Source organism: Strix aluco, chromosome 10, assembly GCF_031877795.1.
Source record: "Strix aluco isolate bStrAlu1 chromosome 10, bStrAlu1.hap1, whole genome shotgun sequence".
NCBI classification, from domain to species: Eukaryota; Metazoa; Chordata; class Aves; order Strigiformes; family Strigidae; genus Strix; species Strix aluco.
Window position 1 is genome coordinate 14,594,846 of NC_133940.1, and position 19,336 is coordinate 14,614,181.

The 19,336-nt window shown below is 39.0% G+C and overlaps 1 protein-coding gene across 5 annotated transcripts in view; it reads left to right on the forward strand.

The window, feature by feature from the left end:
- Window positions 1-811: 811 nt before the first annotated feature.
- The window catches only part of ABCB7 (ATP binding cassette subfamily B member 7), a 43,044-nt gene continuing 24,519 nt past the window's right edge, over window positions 812-19,336 (forward strand). The window contains exons 1-4 of one of the 5 annotated variants that reach the window (XM_074835352.1): window positions 812-979; window positions 8,525-8,602; window positions 10,207-10,293; window positions 16,789-16,908. In XM_074835352.1, the coding sequence (XP_074691453.1) occupies window positions 812-979; window positions 8,525-8,602; window positions 10,207-10,293; window positions 16,789-16,908 (453 nt within the window). Of the gene's footprint in view, window positions 980-2,644; window positions 2,755-4,626; window positions 4,647-8,524; window positions 8,603-10,206; window positions 10,294-13,401; window positions 13,860-14,026; window positions 14,119-16,788; window positions 16,909-19,336 lie in introns of those variants that run through there. The other 4 variants (XM_074835354.1, XM_074835355.1, XM_074835356.1 and 1 more) reach the window with 4 other exon arrangements.

Below are 19,336 nucleotides of genomic sequence, written 5' to 3' on the forward strand. Positions count from 1 at the left end.
TGCAGAGACCTGCCGTGCCACATACTGTCTGGATTACACCTTCCCCTCCGGCCGGCGCTCCCCTCATGGCACTGCGGGCCAAGGCCTGTCTGCGCCCCAGCTGAGGAAACCCCCGGGGCAGCTGCTCTGGGGGTTCCCCGAAATCTGCTGAGAGGGACCTGTGCCAGCTTGGGCCCCTCTTCTCGTCTGGCAACGATACCGGTGTCTGGCTGTGTCTGGAGAAAGTGTGAGAGCGCTAGCCGGCAGTTTGGAAGAAGTGCCCTACAGAACAAGAGAAACGTGATAAAGTGCCGCCATATTAATGGGGCTGCTGACACGAGCGATGCTTGCAGTTGCGTGGTTCGGGCTTGAGGACCCCCGTATTTCAACAGTCCAATTTCTCAAAAAGGATGCCTTTATTTGTACAGTCAGAACAAAAAATCCTCTTGAGGAGGTGACAGCTGGGGAAGGGCTTGGCTGCTCCCCAGCTCGGCAGGGAAGCGTCCGTACCCCTCGGGGCGCCATGGCAGGGCTGAGGGCAGCCTCCGCGCGCTCCCGCCTCGCCGCTGCCCACCGGCCAGACCACACAGCCCAGGCGGGCGGGCAAGCCGCGTTGCCGCGGCCACAGAGGGCGAGGGGCGGCGGCAGGGCGAGGCCGCTGCAGGGCGGGAGCGCGGCCGCAGCGGCCCCGGGCGCGGAGCTGGGCGCTGCCATGGTGACGCGCCCCGCCCTCCCCTCAGGGCGGCCGGGCCGGGAGCGGCGCTCCTCCCCGCCGCTCCTCCCAGCGAGTCCGCCGCCGTCCCACAATCCTCTCTTGTCCTGCCCTCGGAAGATGGCGCTGCCGGGGGCTCCGCGGAGCCTGGCGGCAGGCGCCTCCTGCAAGCGGCGGTTGCTCGCCCTCGCCCTGCTGCGGCCTCCGGCGGCCGCCGCCGCCTGCGCGCACGGCTGGTTTACGGGGAGCGGGCGGCAGCGGGCCCGCGCGGCCCCGGGGAGCGGCCAGGTGCGTGGGGGCGCCGGCCGAGGGCGGAGGGCGGGGAGGGGCTGAGGAGGGGCGCCGGGCCCCGCGGTGCTGCCGCCGCCAGCTCTGCGAGGACGGCCTGTTTCCGCCTTGCCTTGCCCGGTTGTCAGCGCTGGGGGCCCGGTGGGGCTGTGGAGGGGGGCCGGTGCCGCCGCCTCGCTCCTGGAGGCCGCCCCTGCGGTCAGCCCCGGCGGGGGAGCCCCTCGCAGCGCGGCGGGGGGGGCATGGCGTGGCGCTTTCTTTGCAGCTCGCGTGGAGGGTGGTTTGGTCGTGCCTGATAAACTCTTGGGCAAGTTTGGGCCCAGACAAGTTCATGCTGAACCTCTCCCCCCCTTGCTGTCGTGTTTAGGTGACCCTTCCGTGTATTTACGGTGCGTTCGAGCATTTGATCACCTTTTTGTGGACAAGCATTAAAAAGCAATGCCTTTGAACGGGTGCTAAACATTTGTATAGAGAATAACTTAGGCTGACAGCTAATTTTGCTGTTATTTAGGGAAAGGAAATTGAATTCTTTCTGTCAGCAGTGGAAGGCTGTAATGTGTTCCAGTGAATGATTTTTTTGTTGTAAGAATTTAGCGTGTATCTCAAATTGACTAAGTCCAGCTATCAGTAATTCATGTGCCTTTTTCAAAGTGAGTGAAGGAAGTGTATCTCAAAGATTGAGTGAATGAACTTCCCATAAACTCTCAGATAGCTGTTATTTCTGTTTGATAATAACCTTTTTTTTAAAAATTTCTTCCACCCCAGAGTACCGCTGTTTCTGACTAGCTTTTCATTATCATCTGCCTTGATCAGTTGCCTCTGACAGGCAGAATTCTGTCATGCACTATAGTCCAGTTCGTATTACTTAGTAGTAAGATGAGCAGGACTGAAGTAGTAAATTTTAGGGGGTTTTAGTTTTGAAACTTGGGCGAGACAAAAAGCTGAGAGTTGAAGTTAATGCAGACCAAATATTTTTCCCATGTATTTGGATACATTAAAATATGTCTGGGTACTCAATATTGTCCAGTGTTCCTGGAAGCTTATTTCAGATGTTAGTGAATAAACAACGATGTTGTCATGTATAAAAGTATTAATTATAATCCTGTTTTCCTTTTCAATGTTTTTATTTTCATGTGAGAAATACCAGTCCTTGCTGATAAGTTTTAGTTGCCGCATGTTGCTAAATGTTGATTTGCACTAAATTTTCTGAACTAGAAAGCTAAGGCTATGCTGTAGTATATATATGTATTCATCTCTTTGGCCTTTTAGTTTCTAGGCATTTCTGTGTTAGAAGGTGCTCAATTATGCATTTCTTCTTTTACAGTCTGGTGATTAATTTTTACTTCACTTCTACATCAAGCGCTGTTTGGATGAAGATTATAATTCATTAAATGCACAAGAAAAATCTTACATTTTTTTAAATAAAAACTTTGTGCCACACTGACAAATAGGCAACACATTTTATGTGTGTTGTGAGAATTTATTTGATTATTATCTAGCAGGAGGCTCAAACTTAATGTTCTGGAGTTTTTGATTATAATGTCCTTCAAAATTTTGGGACTAGTTGACATAGATTTTTTTAACATTTAGTTAAATTTGCTGACAGAGGAAAATGCACTGTCCTGTGATTTCAGTTTCCTGGTTTTTTTTCTTCTCATTTTTCAGCTAGTTCAAGAAATATTGTGCCTGCACCAACAGAAGTGACTGTCAGAAGTTGGCTAGGCACTTCAGCAGGTTGTACTTCAGAATGATTAGCCATTGATTTTATAAATTAGGTAATTTGGCATTTAAAAAATCTTCTGGGAGCAAGTATGTGCATCCTTTTTAGTTTCAGTTAATTATTTTGCTATGTTTGTACACTAATGAGGACTGTAAGTATTTTAAATGGGCTTATTCTGAAAGCTTTTCTATATATGAAAAAATTGAAGAAACACACCTGGTTTTGCATTTAAAACAACTGAAATTTGTTTGCTGTGGTCCTAAGCTGCATGCTTCACAGTCATCTGGGAGTAAGGTTTAATGAAAGTAGTGTTTTATAGCATATGTTCTTGTGAAAGCCTTCAGGCTACTGTGTGATGACATCTTAGTATATATACTTTAGTGTGTGGGAAAGCTCTTCTATTACCTTTATTGCTATATTCTAGGTATCAAATATGGGTTAGATTTTTGCACTAGCTTGTTGAGTATAATGAAGAGCAGTAAATGTGAAATAAATGCCCGTGATCCAGCCTCTTAATCTCACATGGGATGGAAGACTGGCAGGACCCAACCACTTGAGAAATGCAGATAGTTGACTTCAATGGCCTGTCTTCCCCAAAGCGTTCCTCAGTAGTAAGGGCCTTCCCAGGAGGGGACACCTAATGTGACATGGGTATACCAGTAACACGGTGCTTCTCACTGCTGTAGTAAAATCAGCTGTGCAACCACAGTAGTGCTTTTATTGATAAAACTCCACAAATAACAGTGGTTTGTGACAATGTAGCTGTGTCGGTCAAGAGTTGTGCCTTTTACAGCTCAGACTGGTAAACAGTGTGTATATATATATATATATAAAAATATATATATAGCTTAACTCGTGAGAAAAAATGTCACTGAAGGAAGGAAAAAGCTCTGGTGAGACAGACCACAAAAGCAAAGTTACTAACCATTCTTTTTCAGAAAGATGATTTCAGACACTTGCTTGTCATCCTTCTACTCTACTCTGCATCTGTGCAGTACTTGATCCCCCTGTCTTTATTGTTTCATGTCAGTTGTGAGCTTTTTTTTAAGATTACTTTTTTTTTTAAGATTAATTGTAAGCTTATTTGGTTTATAATACAATATATGTATTTTTCTATGGCATTTAGTACGATGAGATTCAAATATAGTACAGTTGTTTGGTGCTGTTGCATTACAGATCCATGTCTTTCTTCCCTCACACTTACATTTTTCAGTAGTTTTGATTGGAGTCTTGCTTTTCTGAGTAATAAGACATGTAACATTTGTATCCTGGAGAGGGAATAGCTAAATTTATGGAGGGTGGGAAAAGAGGTATCTTAAATGCAGTGAAACAGTGATCAGACTCCATTTCCTGATACTGAGATCAATTTGTATTTCCATAAACGTAGCTCCTTCAGTTCATGCTTCTGTGGTTGGAGCAGGCAGGGCTTCATCGTGTCAAAACTTGCGTTTTGAATTTAGTATCTTTGCTGAGTAGTAAGAGAGAATGGGGATGTTGGATGTGGCCTGCTTGGTAAACTTTGAAAAGTAACCAAAGACTATTGTTTGGGGTTTTTTTCTAGGAAGCTTAGGGGGTTTTTTGTAGAACAGTTTGCCTGCATCCAAAATAAAACCAATGGCAAATTCTATTTGATCTAAAACTTAAATGGAAGAAAAATAGCATTTGACTGAAAAGGTCCAACAGCCTTTAACTAAGGATTATTTTACTAGGAATCTGTATAAGTCAAGAAATACACTGAGGGGTTTCTTTCAGAGAAGACTTTGGCAGTTGTATAGAGTGGGGCTTTGTAAGTTATTGTAAGTGTAACGGTAAAAAACAGAAGAGGCTTTTTTTTTTTCCTTGCATTATCTTGCCCTTCCAGCTGCCACATGACGTGGTAAGAATGTGTTTTTCTGCATAATTTAGTAATATCCCTTGCTCTGGAAGTGGTTGTAAGAGAAGTTTCAGGTATTTTTGTTAAATTTATTTATATTTTGCCCCTTTTTTTTTTACGTGAAGCCTGCTCTGTTCTGTAAAATTATACTGATGTTTATTGTTCAGATGTCATTTCACATGTCCGTGTGCATTGCTGAATTCTCTTCTCTAGACTTTGATGGTGCAGTTGAACAACTTGATGCATGGGAACTATTAATTAACAGTCTCCATTAGTCAGCGGTTCTTACCGACAGGTATATGCTTTGTAACGGAGTATTTGAAATTCCTTGAATTTTCAGAATCCCTTTATAGAGGAAGTATTGCTGCTGAGCAGATCAGCAATCCCATATGTCTGTCTATAAAAATGGACATCTAGTAATACTGAAAATTGTTGCAATGAAGGGTAGATAATGAAGTAGAACAGATGGAAATAGAGAAATTGATCTGAAAGTCATTTGGGGAATACAGAGGGGGCACAGGGTAAGGTTCTGCCATTGAGATGTGTTTTGCCATAACGAGGCAGATGTGAGGGTATATTAGTAAGATGTTACAGGGGAAACTCCTTGAGGTATCTTTTTGTTAACCTTGGTTTCATTTGCTCTGGGTATGTGTACAGAGCAATTGCACATTGGCCATTGTTAAGCGTAACTCCAGTTTAGTTCATGTTGTTCATATTGGTGACAGTTTAGTCTACATTTCTACCGGAATATTTTCACCTTTTCTCTCATCTTCCTCTGCTCTTTCCTATTGATCTTTTCTTTTTTTTTCTTGCAAACTCAACAAAATTAACAGTGGGACCTGAATACTGCACGGGTACTTGAATCCTACCTTCAGTTTTCTATTACAGTTAGTTTAAAAAAACCCACCCCATTAGATTAACGCAGTGCATCTGGAATGGTACGTAACATACTCCAGAGAGAAGCTTTTAAGTGTGGATTTGACCTTGCACAAATGTGTTTAATCCCTGTTGTTTGTTTGCATTTATAGTATTTAAACAACTACCAACAGTCATGACACTTTAGCAATATGACTTTTATGTGCAATCAGTAGTAGACATCTGTTTCATCCTTCAGAGTATATAGAATCATATCCAAATATACATTAAAAGAACATAATGGTGCAGAGTCAGGCATTCAAAAGTTAGGAACTGCCAGAATTAAAGTTCCCTGCATAATTTCTTAAATTCAGAAATAAGCAGGACATGCTTCTGCTCCTTTAAAGCAATAACCTGCTACTTTTACTGTTGCAGTGAGGTTCAAGTATGTCTTTCCTTTGTAGTCTTGAATCTATGAGGAAGGAGTTGTAGTGAGGGGAACGCGAGTCCCAAGTCTGCTTGCAGGATGTGCAGAGAGTGACAGAGTAAGCTTCAGTCCCACTCATTTGGGCAGTTTTGCTAATAATACTATGATGGCTGGAGGACTTACCAGTGAAGTTGTTTATCTTGTTTAATTCTTTGCTGAGAATTGTTTTTAGCAGGAACTTGAGAGAGGATTGACACCCACAGTCTTCCAGGGTCAAGACTGAAAATTAGAACAAGTTTTCGTGCATACCTAGTGCAAATCTTTTCATGCTTTTGCTGTAGTTGTCTTTTAACCCCATGACAGTTTATAGCTTCAGTCAAGTAAGTAGGCTATCTAATGCAGGAATTGAGACCAGATCTGCTGGTGTTTCAGTAGAAGTTGTTTCTGTGATGTTGTCTCATACATCAGTCAGAAGATAACTTTGCAAACTTTGGGGTCAAAGGGTATGAATTATTAGTAAAATATTTTTATGATGTCCTATGAGTACACTTTAGAAGAACAGTAATTACCTTCTTTCTAATAGCTTTTGGAGCATCAGTTGTGTACTTCCATGTCCTAGGAATATACAACAACATAAAATGCATTCAGAGTTAAATACCTGAATTTTAGTTCTTACAGTACTCAAGGTTTTTTCTTGCAAGGCCAAGCAGGAGAGAATGCTCAGGAGAGGTTCCAGCTGTGTTCAGAGAAGCCAAAGCATAGTTGTGAGTAGTGGTTCATCAGCCCCCGAACTTCTTTGGCATGGTGTCTTAAAGACTCTTATCAGCATCATGTGTTTTTAAAGAAGTATAAATGCTGGCATAAAGATGCTCAGGGTTTCAACATACTGACTGCACTCTAGGCTGTAGGAGACAGGAACTCAGTCTCATTGGTGTGAATGTAGGACTTGTTGGTGTTAAGCCTCTCACCCTGGATCATGTCTCCACTAAATTCTAAATTGTCATAGTTTAATCCATGCTTCTGAATGGCCTCTGACTGGTGAAGCAGATGGAGTTGTATTGATGTAACTGTCTTTGCTGAATTAGAGAACACCTGCATTTTGTATTGGTTGTACAACTTAATTTGGTGTTGGATTTTAGGTACTTCCTCTTCTAGGTACTATAGTGGTCACTGCTAGGAGTGCTTCCTCCTCCTCTTGCATGTTGGTGGGAACTCTTATCCAAAGTAACCGTGCCTTTGTAATGATTACATTAATTTGCAGTAACCTGGGATATGCTGAGGCATCTTGAAGTTCTTCTCTTTTTCCATTACATTTTTTGTTTATGAAATTGTCACTGTTCATATGGAGAGTGTATTAGTTTAGATGGAATCCTCTGTGCTGGCATGAAACTGTAAAGTTATGAGTGTATCTACAACAAAGTGCTTTATAAATGCAGCTCCTTCATTTAACCCAGGTCTTGGAAGCATCAGGGCAGTTCACCCAGGCCAGTTAGCTTCTACTAAGTGCAAAATGTATAATTGTAATGTTTACTCTTTCTCTGTATGTAATGTCATATAATGGAAATGTCTGAAATAAACAAGTCCGGTGTGGTGACTTGTGGGGGAATTATCTTCATTTTCTTAAAAATGACTAAGTTACAACTTATGGTATGTGTCTTGGGACAAGAGCAAAGGAATGTTTAAGGCAAGGTATAAAATATATGATGGTGCTGCTGTTTGTCAAGGTTAAAAATACCCTTTTTTATGATCAAGTTCTTTTTTTTCTTCTTTGACATGTGTCCTTTGCCTTGGGCTGATGAGCAGTAGTTCTGCTATTTTGCTCTGTGGTTTTTATATAGTGTGAGGTGTATGGCTAATATTGCAACAGAGCAATAAAAGATTTAATATTGAATGTGTCAAAGATGATGTGACACCATCATTGCTAACCAAAAGAGGGGTCCCTGTTTTGCTCCAGGGGAAAGCACTGCCGGCTAGTCAGTCTAAGGAAGATAAATGGTCCTTTGAAACTCTTATGGAAAATTAATTGCTTTCAACATAAGATGTAAAGCATGCTACAGTTGGTACCTAGCTGTAGATCTATTAAAGATCCATTGACAGATATGTGAATACTGGGTATCTTGTGTCCTGCCTGCCTAAAACTTGTAGTCAGCCATGCTCTAATTTCTGATAGTCCCAGTGCTTCCCAGTCAGGAGCTGTAGCTTTGATTAGCCTTGTGGTCAATGTGACAAGCATGGCATGAGCTGCGCTAACTGGAATTAGAAATGGCAGAACCTGTAAGGGTAAGAATAACATTTCATAATGAAAAACAGTACGAAAGAATATTTGGAAGAAGTCAGAAGACAATGTGGGAGAAAATTAAAATGAGAGGAAAGGGAAAACTTTGAGCTTTAATGCTACAAAAGAAACAAAGTCTGATGGGAGTGGGGATTCAGGGAAGAGAAAGGTTCATTGTCACTTAGCATTTTTAATGGTTGAATGTAATTTATTTTACAGCTGCTCCCAACCAGTTTTCTTTTTCTGTGGTCAGCTGTTGAAAAACAAAGCCATCTGCCTTGTTTTCATGTTATGTTTGTTTACATAAGCTAGATTAACATTCTCTGAATGTGAAGTGCATGTTCTGAATGATTCCATTTTTACTCCCCCCCCCCCCCCCCCTTTCTGTTCTGTAGATTCCACCAATCTGCAGGCAAAGATCATGGCACAGTCTGGGGGGAGACTATTCAAGGCCATTATTAGAGGCTTCAGAGGTAGGTATAAATTATTTTTCTTCCTACTTGCACGTCAGAGGAAACTCAAGCTCTTGGAGCATCCTTCAGTTTAGTCTGGTTTGGGTTTTTTTTAATTTCACTATTTACAGTTTTGAAGTGTAGCAAGGTAAATGGCAAGTTACGTTTCTGCATCTAGAAAAGGAGATAACTTTACTTAGCAGCTTCAGACTGCACTCAAGAAGTCTTTATGAATCTCTAGAAATGAATGATAATACAGTAACTTATAAAGAAGAGTTCTTAAAAATGTAGGTTTTGAATTGATACTTAGATTCATGTTGTCAGGCATAGAAAATAGCAATGCATAGAAAGTTGTGAGTTTTCCTTGAGTATGTAGGGTTTTACTACTTCAAAATTCTGCTTAGATTGTGGAATATCAAGAAACCATCAAAATTTATTCTTATCCTGAGTGCCAGGATGTCAGGCTCCTATTCCTATGAGGTCTGCTTACCTTAACACTAAGGTAAAAATAAGGAAGATGCAATTTTTTCTGTTCATGGAATAATTATGACACACTTCTAAGTAACTCACTTTGCTTGAATGAAGCTAGAAAATTATTTGTCTTTTATTTTTTATTATAAAAAAATAATCCCTCATAGAACTGACTTAAGCAGCTAAACTCTTTTGAGGGTCAACTTCAAAGCATGAAATCTACTTAGATTGCTTTTTATAATGTTTTTCTTTAAAATATGAAAAGTGAAATTTTGATTTGGGAAACCCTGTGGTCTGCTATCGTACCATATACATAAAATGAGATTCCTAAAGAGCTTTTATATAACTTGAACCTGGAAACTGTCAACATGTAGACTCTTCTTGAAAATCTTTAACACATCCATTGTTTGTGTCAGGCACTTTGAAATTGAACTTAGAGAAATGTCATGGGGTAGTGAGTTACTACTTTTTAGTACATGTACAAGCATTAATAGATTCAGAAATTTTCTCCATATTTATGTAGCAGGGAATCTTGGCCACATGCTAAGAGAAGTGAGCATTTGTTTTTAAAAAGCAGGTTCTTTTCCTAACTGCACCTGTACATGCTGTATATGGATTCCAGCAGGGGCTCAGGATCTGGTTAACCTTCTACCTGTCGTATGGTACCAGTAGGCCGTTCTCATCCTGATAGGAAAGAGAAGTGTGAAGCAGATTTATCTGTTTATTTTGTCCCCAAGTAAAGTTACTGTTTAGGTACATGGAAAGAGTATTATTGCTTGAGTGTGTTTCACTTTATATTTTAATGTGGCCAAGTACGGTTATCCTCCAAAACTTCAATTTCTTTTCTGTGTTCTTTAGGCTACTTTTCAGTTTTTAGGTGTCCGTTTAACTGAAATATTTAAGGCTCTGTTATCTTTACCTCCTGGCTCTTTGGAACATGCTCTTTACTGTACTGCTAGATTTATAGTCCCTTTCTTACTTTTGTTTCCTTAAGCCAGGCAAGGGTTTTAGAGAGAGGTAATATCTTTTATTAAAGCAAGCCAATACAGTTGGAGGATGAGGGAGGGAAAACAGACCAGTAGTTCTTCTTTCTGTTGGCTTTTACATGCATATTTCCTGAGGTTCTTGCAAATTGACTTTTCATTTTCACACAGATCTTCCCAAGGTGGCGACTGATAGAAAAGAGAATGTGTTGGCATGGTCATGCAGGTGGAGGGCTTCACACAGATCCAAAGGAAGGGGTAAAAAATTGCTTAATTAGTATTGCTTTTTAAATAAATGTGTTCAGCTTCCTCCCCCTACCACCTGTCCAAAATTAAAAAAGCTGAAGACCCCAAGCAACAATTTGTGAAGAACTGCACTGGTAGATATGTGAATACTGTAGCAGAGTAGGTACTATTTAATTGTTGATGTAGGCTTACTAGCTCTTAAATCACCAAATGTTTGTAATAACTGTGTTCAAGTGCTTCAGTTGTTCTACTAAAAATGCAATCTTAGTGTTACACACTCCTTTGAAATTGCCCTGCATTATGTTAGATCTTTTTCATGGAAAGTATGTTCCATTGTAATTTATTGTGGTTTATTATTCTCGCTCGTAACTGATACCTCTTTGTGACTTGACATTCAAGATAGTAGAAGTCAACTTGTGGATACCAGTTAGTACATCAGTTGGTAAAATTGCACTTGGAAGTGTTGGGGGAAAGAAGTAATTAAACTGCATGTATTTCTACTTGGATTTAATGTTAATGCATCTGATATATTTTGACTGTATTTATATTCAGGAAGCACATGTTAAAATAATTATGATATGTATGTAAGGGGAAGCAGTATCTTTTATTAGACTAAATGATTACAGTTGGGAAACGGTGCAAGCTTTTGGTTAAAACAATATAAACTTTGCATGATTAAATTTGCAAAATCAAAGCTCTTGGGTTTACATAACTTTCATTTTCTCACTTCCTGTGCAAACTTACTTCTGATGCTTTGTGTGTTTGCAGAATGATTCTGTGTGATGATTATAACTTCTTCAAACTTGGGTGGGATCTTCCTAGAACTGGTGAAGACCATGTTGACGACAAAATGAAATTTCAGTGCAGGGTTCAGGTCTTTCAGGGCTGGTTTGCTTATGCTTAACTGTTCTGACGATGTCTTTCCTCCAGCCTCATTTGTAAAGAAACTGAAGAGTTAACCGTAGGATTTCCTCTTAAATTTTGATCTGGGAATTGTCCCTTCATTGAATCCAAACCTGTTTGTGCTACAGGCAGAAGTCAGGAGATGCTACCAAAATTTATGCTTTGGTAGTAAGAGGGAATTTCATAACGTAAAGTAAAACCAGCTTGTTTTAGCAAACATCTGTGATCTTTTCTGCATAAGGCACAGGGCGAAACAGAATAATCGGACATCTTCAGTCAGTAGTACTACTGGCTCTGCATGTAACTTTAATTTTAGACTATTTTTAAGACCCTTCTTGCAACAATACAGGCTCTTTCAAAGATTTCCTAGGCAAAACAGACTTTAAAGTTAGCAGGCTATCCTTCTCCATATTTACCTTAATTATATGTTATGAAATATAATTATTATGGATTGTATTTCTCCTGTAAATGGGAGGAGGATATTATCCGGTGTTGTCACTTTGGTCATCGTGCGTCTGTTGGGCCTAAGTATTTGTTCTTGGGGATGTTTTCCTACCAAAATTTCTGTTCATCTGGGTATGTTCAGCTGAATGCTTCCTGCTTGCTGTCATAATTTCATTTTTCACAACTCCATGGAAAAGACTTTTTTTGTATATATATATAGAACAAACTCACCTTCCTATGGTTCAGTTACAAATCCATTTCACAGACTCAGCTTCACAACTGACCTATCTTCAAAAACACCACAAAGGGATGTTTATTCTTTCTTTAAAAAGCTATTTCCTGAAATGCAGACATTTTTCAACTGAACTCCTTTGCATGTGATGGGCAACTTCCAGGACAAATCTGTTTAATTGTTATAGGTATTACATATTTAATCGTCATGTATTTTCTTTGGAGTTACTGCTTTTCAAAGGTCTACAGTTTGGCATCATTCAGAAATTTAAATTTCAGCGTTTTCTCTGGTCAGAAAGGAAATGGAAGGTTCTGTTTACCAAAACACTAGTAATGTTAAGGAACAGTGGATGTTTCACTAGGAATATGTTAGCCAGAAATTTTGATGCCAGCTGATATTTTTTTAGTCTGCTAGGCAGTGTAAATGTTCCAGTGACATTCTCTGTTCACCCATTACTTGCAGCTGTTCCTGTATAAGCTAATCCCCTGACTTTTTTATTCCAATAAATGGAGCTATAATGTAGTTAATATAGGACATTGTCAGTTAAGGCTGTTGTCTAACTAAACAAATACCACCTGTTAAGGATTGTCCAGGAGGAAGCAGCAAGAACTAGCTGTAGAAGAGGTGAAATGCATGTAGAGTGGAAATAACAAAGGGTAACACTGGGTGTAAAAGCCAAGAGGTTCTCATAAAAAATGAAGAAAATCTGATGTTACAAGTGGAATTCTTGCACTTGTATACACGCACTTGCATTCAGTGCGTAAAAGTAGTGGCACCCAATTTACCACATAAGAATTTTTCTACCTTAGGATTATGCTTTTAGGAAAACTGCAGGTGATACACATCAGCTACATGACACCTTTCTTTCTTCCAAAATTTTTTTGATAAACCGGTGTGTGTTCACTCTGGAAACTGACTTTGGGACTGATGTTTTAAATTGCTCCTTTTATAGCAGCTTCAGGGGATACAGAACTGAGTACTAAGGATAAACACAGAGTGTGAAGGGCACATTACCTTCATCCCACAGTAACTAGAAGAGAAGTTTACATAGCTGATTTTTTACAAAATAATTTTTACTTGAAGCAGTGGCTGATGTGCTGAATACTGAAACTGAAAACAGTATTCTTTTTTTATGTTAGTCTTTTGTACACAGAACAGACAAATAAAAACTGTGGTGTCTGACTTGTTGCTAAGCAGACATATATTTCTTTCTTATGGAAAGACTGATAGTCACAATGGAGCCCTGTTAATTAGCCTTCCCCTACCACCATTTGCTATTTAGTTTGCTAGTCATTGCTTGCCTTCTGTGGAGGGATGGATAGTATGAATCCATAACACATAAGTACTTTTTTTCCCAAAGTTTGGAAGGAAAATTCAGGCCCTAGTTGACATTTATTTAATATAAGACAACTGAAAAAAGAATCTTACCTCCTTCCTCACCTTGGTGTTTTGCTACATAAGTCACTGTATGGTCAGATAGCAAGCTAGTGTGGTATGATCTACCTGAAAAATAATGTGCCCAAATGGTGGGAACACCCCATCCCTTCCCAAACAACTACTGCTGCTTCATTCACAGCAAGCTGCGTAGCATGGGCTGAAGCAATCTAAATACTTCATGCTATTAAATAAGTTCTGTTCTCAGCCATGCTTTTTCTCCTGCTACTGAATTTGTAGGTTTATCTGACTCTCTTTACTGAGATGAGACCCTGCAACAAATACTGAAGAGTTTTCTGCTGATTTCATAAACTGAATCAGTTCATCAAGATGTTTCATGAGCTCCAGAGGTGGTGTGAGAAATGGGCTGGGACTGTACAATTGAGTGCTGCAGAGAGGAAAAAGGAGGAGGGGAAGCAAGCTGTTAGTGGTTTGGAGAATAACCTCGTGCAGATGTAAGAGAGTATGTTCAAGTACAGTAAAGAGGATGATACAGCTTCGTGAGTGAGTACACAGGGAGCCAGAACTGGGTCTTCTTCTCTTCGTCAGCAGTGGCAGCTTAAATGTGAGTCAAACTGCCATTTTCTTCCATGATGGTTCTGATAGCTCATCATCCTGGCATAGGCTTTATCCATAAAGTCTCAGGATCAGCCCAGTGAATGCTTTGCAGTACTCAGTAATCTTAGAGATTGTGAAGAGGAATGATGACTTTCTTTTTTTCCCCTCTTTAGGTATTTCAAAAGGTCTAGAACCTGGATGGGATGGGTAGGGGGGACAGGAAGATGATCCATGCTCATTCCTTTGCGAACAGTCTTCAGTATTTGGTAGTGTGTTTTAAAAATATGCTGCATTCAAAAAGAAGAAAAGGCTTTTCTTCTTTGCTCCCTGCTATATTAGATTTATAATACTTTTCATTCCTTCCATTTCTGTAGAAATAGGTCTTGGAAGAAAATATAAAACATTATTGCCACTTAAAAGGAGGTAAAATAAATGCATCTCTTAACCTTTTTATATACCACAGAGAATCAAAAAAGGGCCTGAGTCCATTAAACAGATTGCTCATTTTAATTCTTAATGTTGCCACTTGCATATTTAAGCCATTTTCAACTCGTGTTTCTATACAACAGTAACATTTATTTCATGGTAAACTTTGATGTAATATATGTGCATTTTTCATCTCCTTTGATATTTCTTCTTGTTCCTTTGCAAGGCCTTTGGCAAATGTCTGGCTGCCTTCTCACTTTTTTTCTGAACGGATTTACTTCTGTCACTGTTCAGAGCCATGAAGAAACGTAAATAGATTCCTTTTTTGCAGCCAAGTGTATATTTTGTTCTTTTTAATAGCTTTTCTGTGCAAAGTCTGACTAGCCAATAGGAGCATATAATTAGAACTGCTCTGGTTGCACTATATCTTGTGTTAATGTGATACCTCCTTTTTTTTTAACTTCCTTTTAACCTGTAAGTGGTGATCAAAGATATTTGCCAAATGCTTGAACTGCTATTTATGCATATACTTGGCTCAAATGGAAAGATTCATGTATATGCTGCAGCAGATACCTCCATCTCCTGAATGGGTAGGACACAAGGGAAACAGTTTTGCTTCCTCTCTTCACTTACAAATCTTCCATATATCCATTTTTTAAATGTCGTTTGAAATGTGCTTATACTATGTAATGCTCCAATACATTTGCAATTGTTGACAAAATGCAATATCTCTTACCCTTTGGTTTTCTTTGAAGCTATGACTTGAAACACTGAGATGAATTTTCTGGTGCTTTTAAAAGCTTACATTTATGGGATTGGCTTCCCTGGTTGCCTCAGCAATCTTATCTTTTAAAAGAACTCTCCTTTCTTGCTCATTCACACTGGACCTAAACAGATAATTTCTATTGTAATTTGTTTTATTCTCAAAGTCAAAGGGGAGCATTTAAAGTACACAATCTAGTGAAGGAAACACTACAATATATTTTAAAACTCCCCCTTTCCACTGACTTCTGTAATGAAAAGTCATCTTTAAAACGTGTGGACTAAGTTTTTGTTTCCCCCCTCTTCATGACTACAAAATATTGCCTGAAATGGAGAGATTAGCTTCTACTTGCTGCCCTTCCTTCAGCTTTAGATAACCTTCCTGTCTTTCAAGTTAGTCCCAGGGTAGCTAACACAGAAAAATGGGTCGTTGATACTTATGCTGTATGTTACTGCATGTGCTGTTACTCTGAATTGCATAGTGTGGGTTAGGCTTTAGTTAATGTATTTAGGTTTGTAATTTAGTGGAATATATCTCAAGTGTAGGTGATACAGACATCTATTAATTTGTAAAATAACCTGTATTTCTGTAAAAAATAAAATCAAAACCACCACCACCAAAAACAATCCCAAAACAAAACCCCTCCAAAACCCCAAACCAAAGAAAGTAATATTTCAGAGGAAGACTTGTTAACTGAATTGTGGTCTTGTTTAGGGCAAAAAAAAACTTGAGGTTTGGAGAAGGAGAGCCTATTTGAAGAATTCATTAAAATTTGACATAATTAGTTAAGCTAATGTGTGGCCATGCACATCTCTGTCTCGTGAAGCCTGATTACCCAACTTCAGGGGCCGTTCTGTTAAAGGAAGTGGTGACATTGAAAACTGAGTTAAGGCCACTGCAATAGTTTTCTTGCTGGTAGTCATAAATTCACTGGGCACCCACTGAAGGACTACCCTTTGGGTTCCTGAAAACATGCCCTAAAAGTCATGGGCAGGATAAGAGTATTTCTCACTTCTCTGCAAAGGTTATAAGATGACCAAAAAACCTTGAAAGTGATTGTTGGAAATGCTTAAATTTGTAGTAGTGCAACCAGATCAGAAATTTATATTCAGTTCAATTTATATATCAGTGTAAGTGTTCAGTTTCAGAGATTCATGAGTTGCTATAATGCTAGTGATTTTTTTCTTTTTTAGTTACTGTATTCTATTGTGACTCACTGAATGTTGTCCAAACTACTGATGTTTATCGTGGACCTTTCAGTCCTCCTTCTTGCCTTAGTTTTTCGTTATTTCATTAGGTTTTTTTATTTTTTTTGCGTTTTTCTTCCCATTCTTTATATGCTATGTTAAAACAGCTTCCAAAGAAGAAATAACAAGCCCTTGCATTTTGTACAGAAATCTTGAGAAGATAAAAAAGAAGGGTTGGTTTATTTGTTCTGTGAAGTATTTCAACTATGGTGAATTGTGGCTTTCTCTGTATTCCGTTTATAGCTAGCTATACTTGCACTCTTGAGGACATGTGAATTAAGAACAATTCATCTGTTTTAACAGCATGTCATGGATATAAATCTAAAAACTTACAACTTGAAATTTTAATATGCAGTCCTAGTCTCAAACGTTGTGTCTGTTGCCTATCAAATAAAATACAGAAGTGATCCAAATGTATAAAATTCACTCTTATTTATACTGTTATTTTGCTTCCTGGGGTCTCTTTGTAATACGATGACTTTCTTTGTTCTTTCTGATAGCTGAAAGAGATAGATGCCAAAAAGATTATCAGAGCCATGTTGTCTTATGTGTGGCCCAAAGACAGACCAGACCTGCGAGCCAGAGTAGCCATATCTCTGGGGTTTTTGGCAAGTGCAAAGGTAAGAACAGATGCTTCATTGTACTGTGATAATTACTATTCATCTAGAGTTCATAAAAGGAATAATTTTCTTTTTTATTAAAGGGCTTTTACAATCTTAAGATGTCTATTTCCTATATGAGGAGCATGTAGTGTTAGAAATAATAGCTTGGATGTTTTTAATGGGGTATGTATGCATATGCTATGCATAGATGATGATGGTGACCAGAATCTTTATTTCCCTTGCTCACATTACTTTAGTCCAGGATTTTCCATTGCTGATTAATCATTTACACCATAAATTATGGGAAATGTGAGTTAAAGGTTGCTTACAGATCTTCTCTTCTTGTGTGGTGCTGTATCTGTCAAACAGGATTTCTTCAAGGCTCTGTGCCCATTCTCAACTCCGAACTTGAGCATGTGGTGGTATCTACTCACAGTTCTTGCTGTGCTATGGAAAAGGGGATTTGAGCTCCAGTGTTTTCTTGTATTTCTCTGGGAGATGACACCAGAATTTCTATTGTTTCAGGGCCTCCTCTGGCATCCTAATATGAAAGAAGCTGTATAACTTATTTTTTTTATATTGAACCATGCTTTCTTTCATTCAAATGATTTTTCTTGTAGTTTTTTGATTATGAAATGGAGGGTTGCTCTTACCTTTATTTCGTTGTGTGAAAGGATCTCTTATACTCTTGCCTGCAACAAAATTAGTGTTTATTTGTTCTTAGAAAGAAATAGGCATGCAAAAGGTTTCTGCAGATTAATGGAGGATATCATTCAAATTTTGTGCAAACCTTGTAGGAATAGTTCAGAAGAGCAAATGTTAACTTTGTGCAAAAAATCTTTTGCTTTTGAAAAAAAAAAAATATTTGATTGCAAAATACTGGGAGTAAATTTTGTAAATTTCTTTGAGACATGAACTGGGTTGCTTCTAAGTATGGAATTTTTACCAAACATAAAGCTAATATTAGTATCTTGCTGGGATAAGCTAAAGTAGGTAGTACTTAACAATGAGTTTTAGCACTTAAGCTAGTTGCACTAGCAACTTATTAGCATTCAGCAACATTGCCATGTTATGAAAAGAGAAGAAACAAGTTTCAGCTATGCGGGTGTTAGAAGAGAGTGCTTGGAAGAGGAATGTGCTCGTTTGAGCTGAAGAGGAAAGGCCAATCTTTTGGTCTACAGCTCTTTCTGGTGAGCACTCTATCAGGTGCTAGCTGGTACTGTCGACAGTAGATATTTTGGTTTGTGCTGCTGTTCAGGACGTTGCTGATAATGCAGGTGATGACATGCAGAATATGTCATGTCTGTACAAGTAAACTTCCACCCTTTTTGTATGCCTGTATGAAATATACAGCAATGCTTTCGATTACACTTGAAAACGATTTGCTCAAAATGCAGATGCTAGGAGCATTTTGCCTTGTAAACTGTGCAGTTACCTTTACAATATTTAACTCATTATATGCTTGGTTTGTTGAGGTTTTGTGATGTATATTTAAGAATATCCCATTTATCAGATGGATATGAAAATTCTTCTAAATCACTTTCTTTTTAAAGCTTCTTATTAGTAATGTTAATAATAATCTGAAGACAATTTTGAAAGAAGCTTGAAGTATTCTTTTCTTTTTCTCTTTTGCTCTTCCACCCACTTTCCTAATTTGTAGGGTTATGTGAATATGATGAAGAATGTGAATCCAGAATCTAATCCTGCATGTGGCAGCATTGTACCTTGCTTTTAGGAAATCTATTAATGTTTCAAGCAGCTTTCTGGGGCATAATGGAAGCAAAATTGATGGCCGGGATGCCTGGCTCTTGCAAATGGCTCTTTATTTGGTGTAATATAGAGCTATTATATTTCTACTGGGGGAGAGAGATGTTTCCCTCTGTCAGAAAATCAGACACTTTGGGGAAGTAACTGTATGTTTGGATCCCTCTTAAGTGTTCTTTTAAATTTCCTACTTCAGATTCTGTACAAGGCAGCCTGGAAGCCCCAATGTCCAGAGCAGATTCCCAGAAGCAGAGCAGAAAACCTGTTGAGCTTTGCCTGGGTTTCAAGAGATGTGTGTTAGACCAGAAGTGTTTTGTGAGAATGTTTGTTTTGTCAAACAAGGATTTCATTGGGAAAACACACAGCAAGCTTTCTACAGAATATATATTATAACTGGCTGGGGTGAAAAATTTCATGGATGTCTTCTAGCTATCCTTCGCTTGTTCTGTTTCTGTCATAACTGAGCTGTGTTAGAACGCAAACAGTTTTAAATAACTGCAATTTAACAAGTTACCCCTTGTCACCTGAGCTATGCCCACTCTTCCTTTATGGGGTAAATTTTCTTATATTGCTTCATACTTTACAGGTGCTAACCATGCATGTAGTTATTGTGGCATAACTGACATGCAGTAGTTTGTTACAGAGCTATAGTTAGTCTGTCATATCTTTGAGCACTGAACAT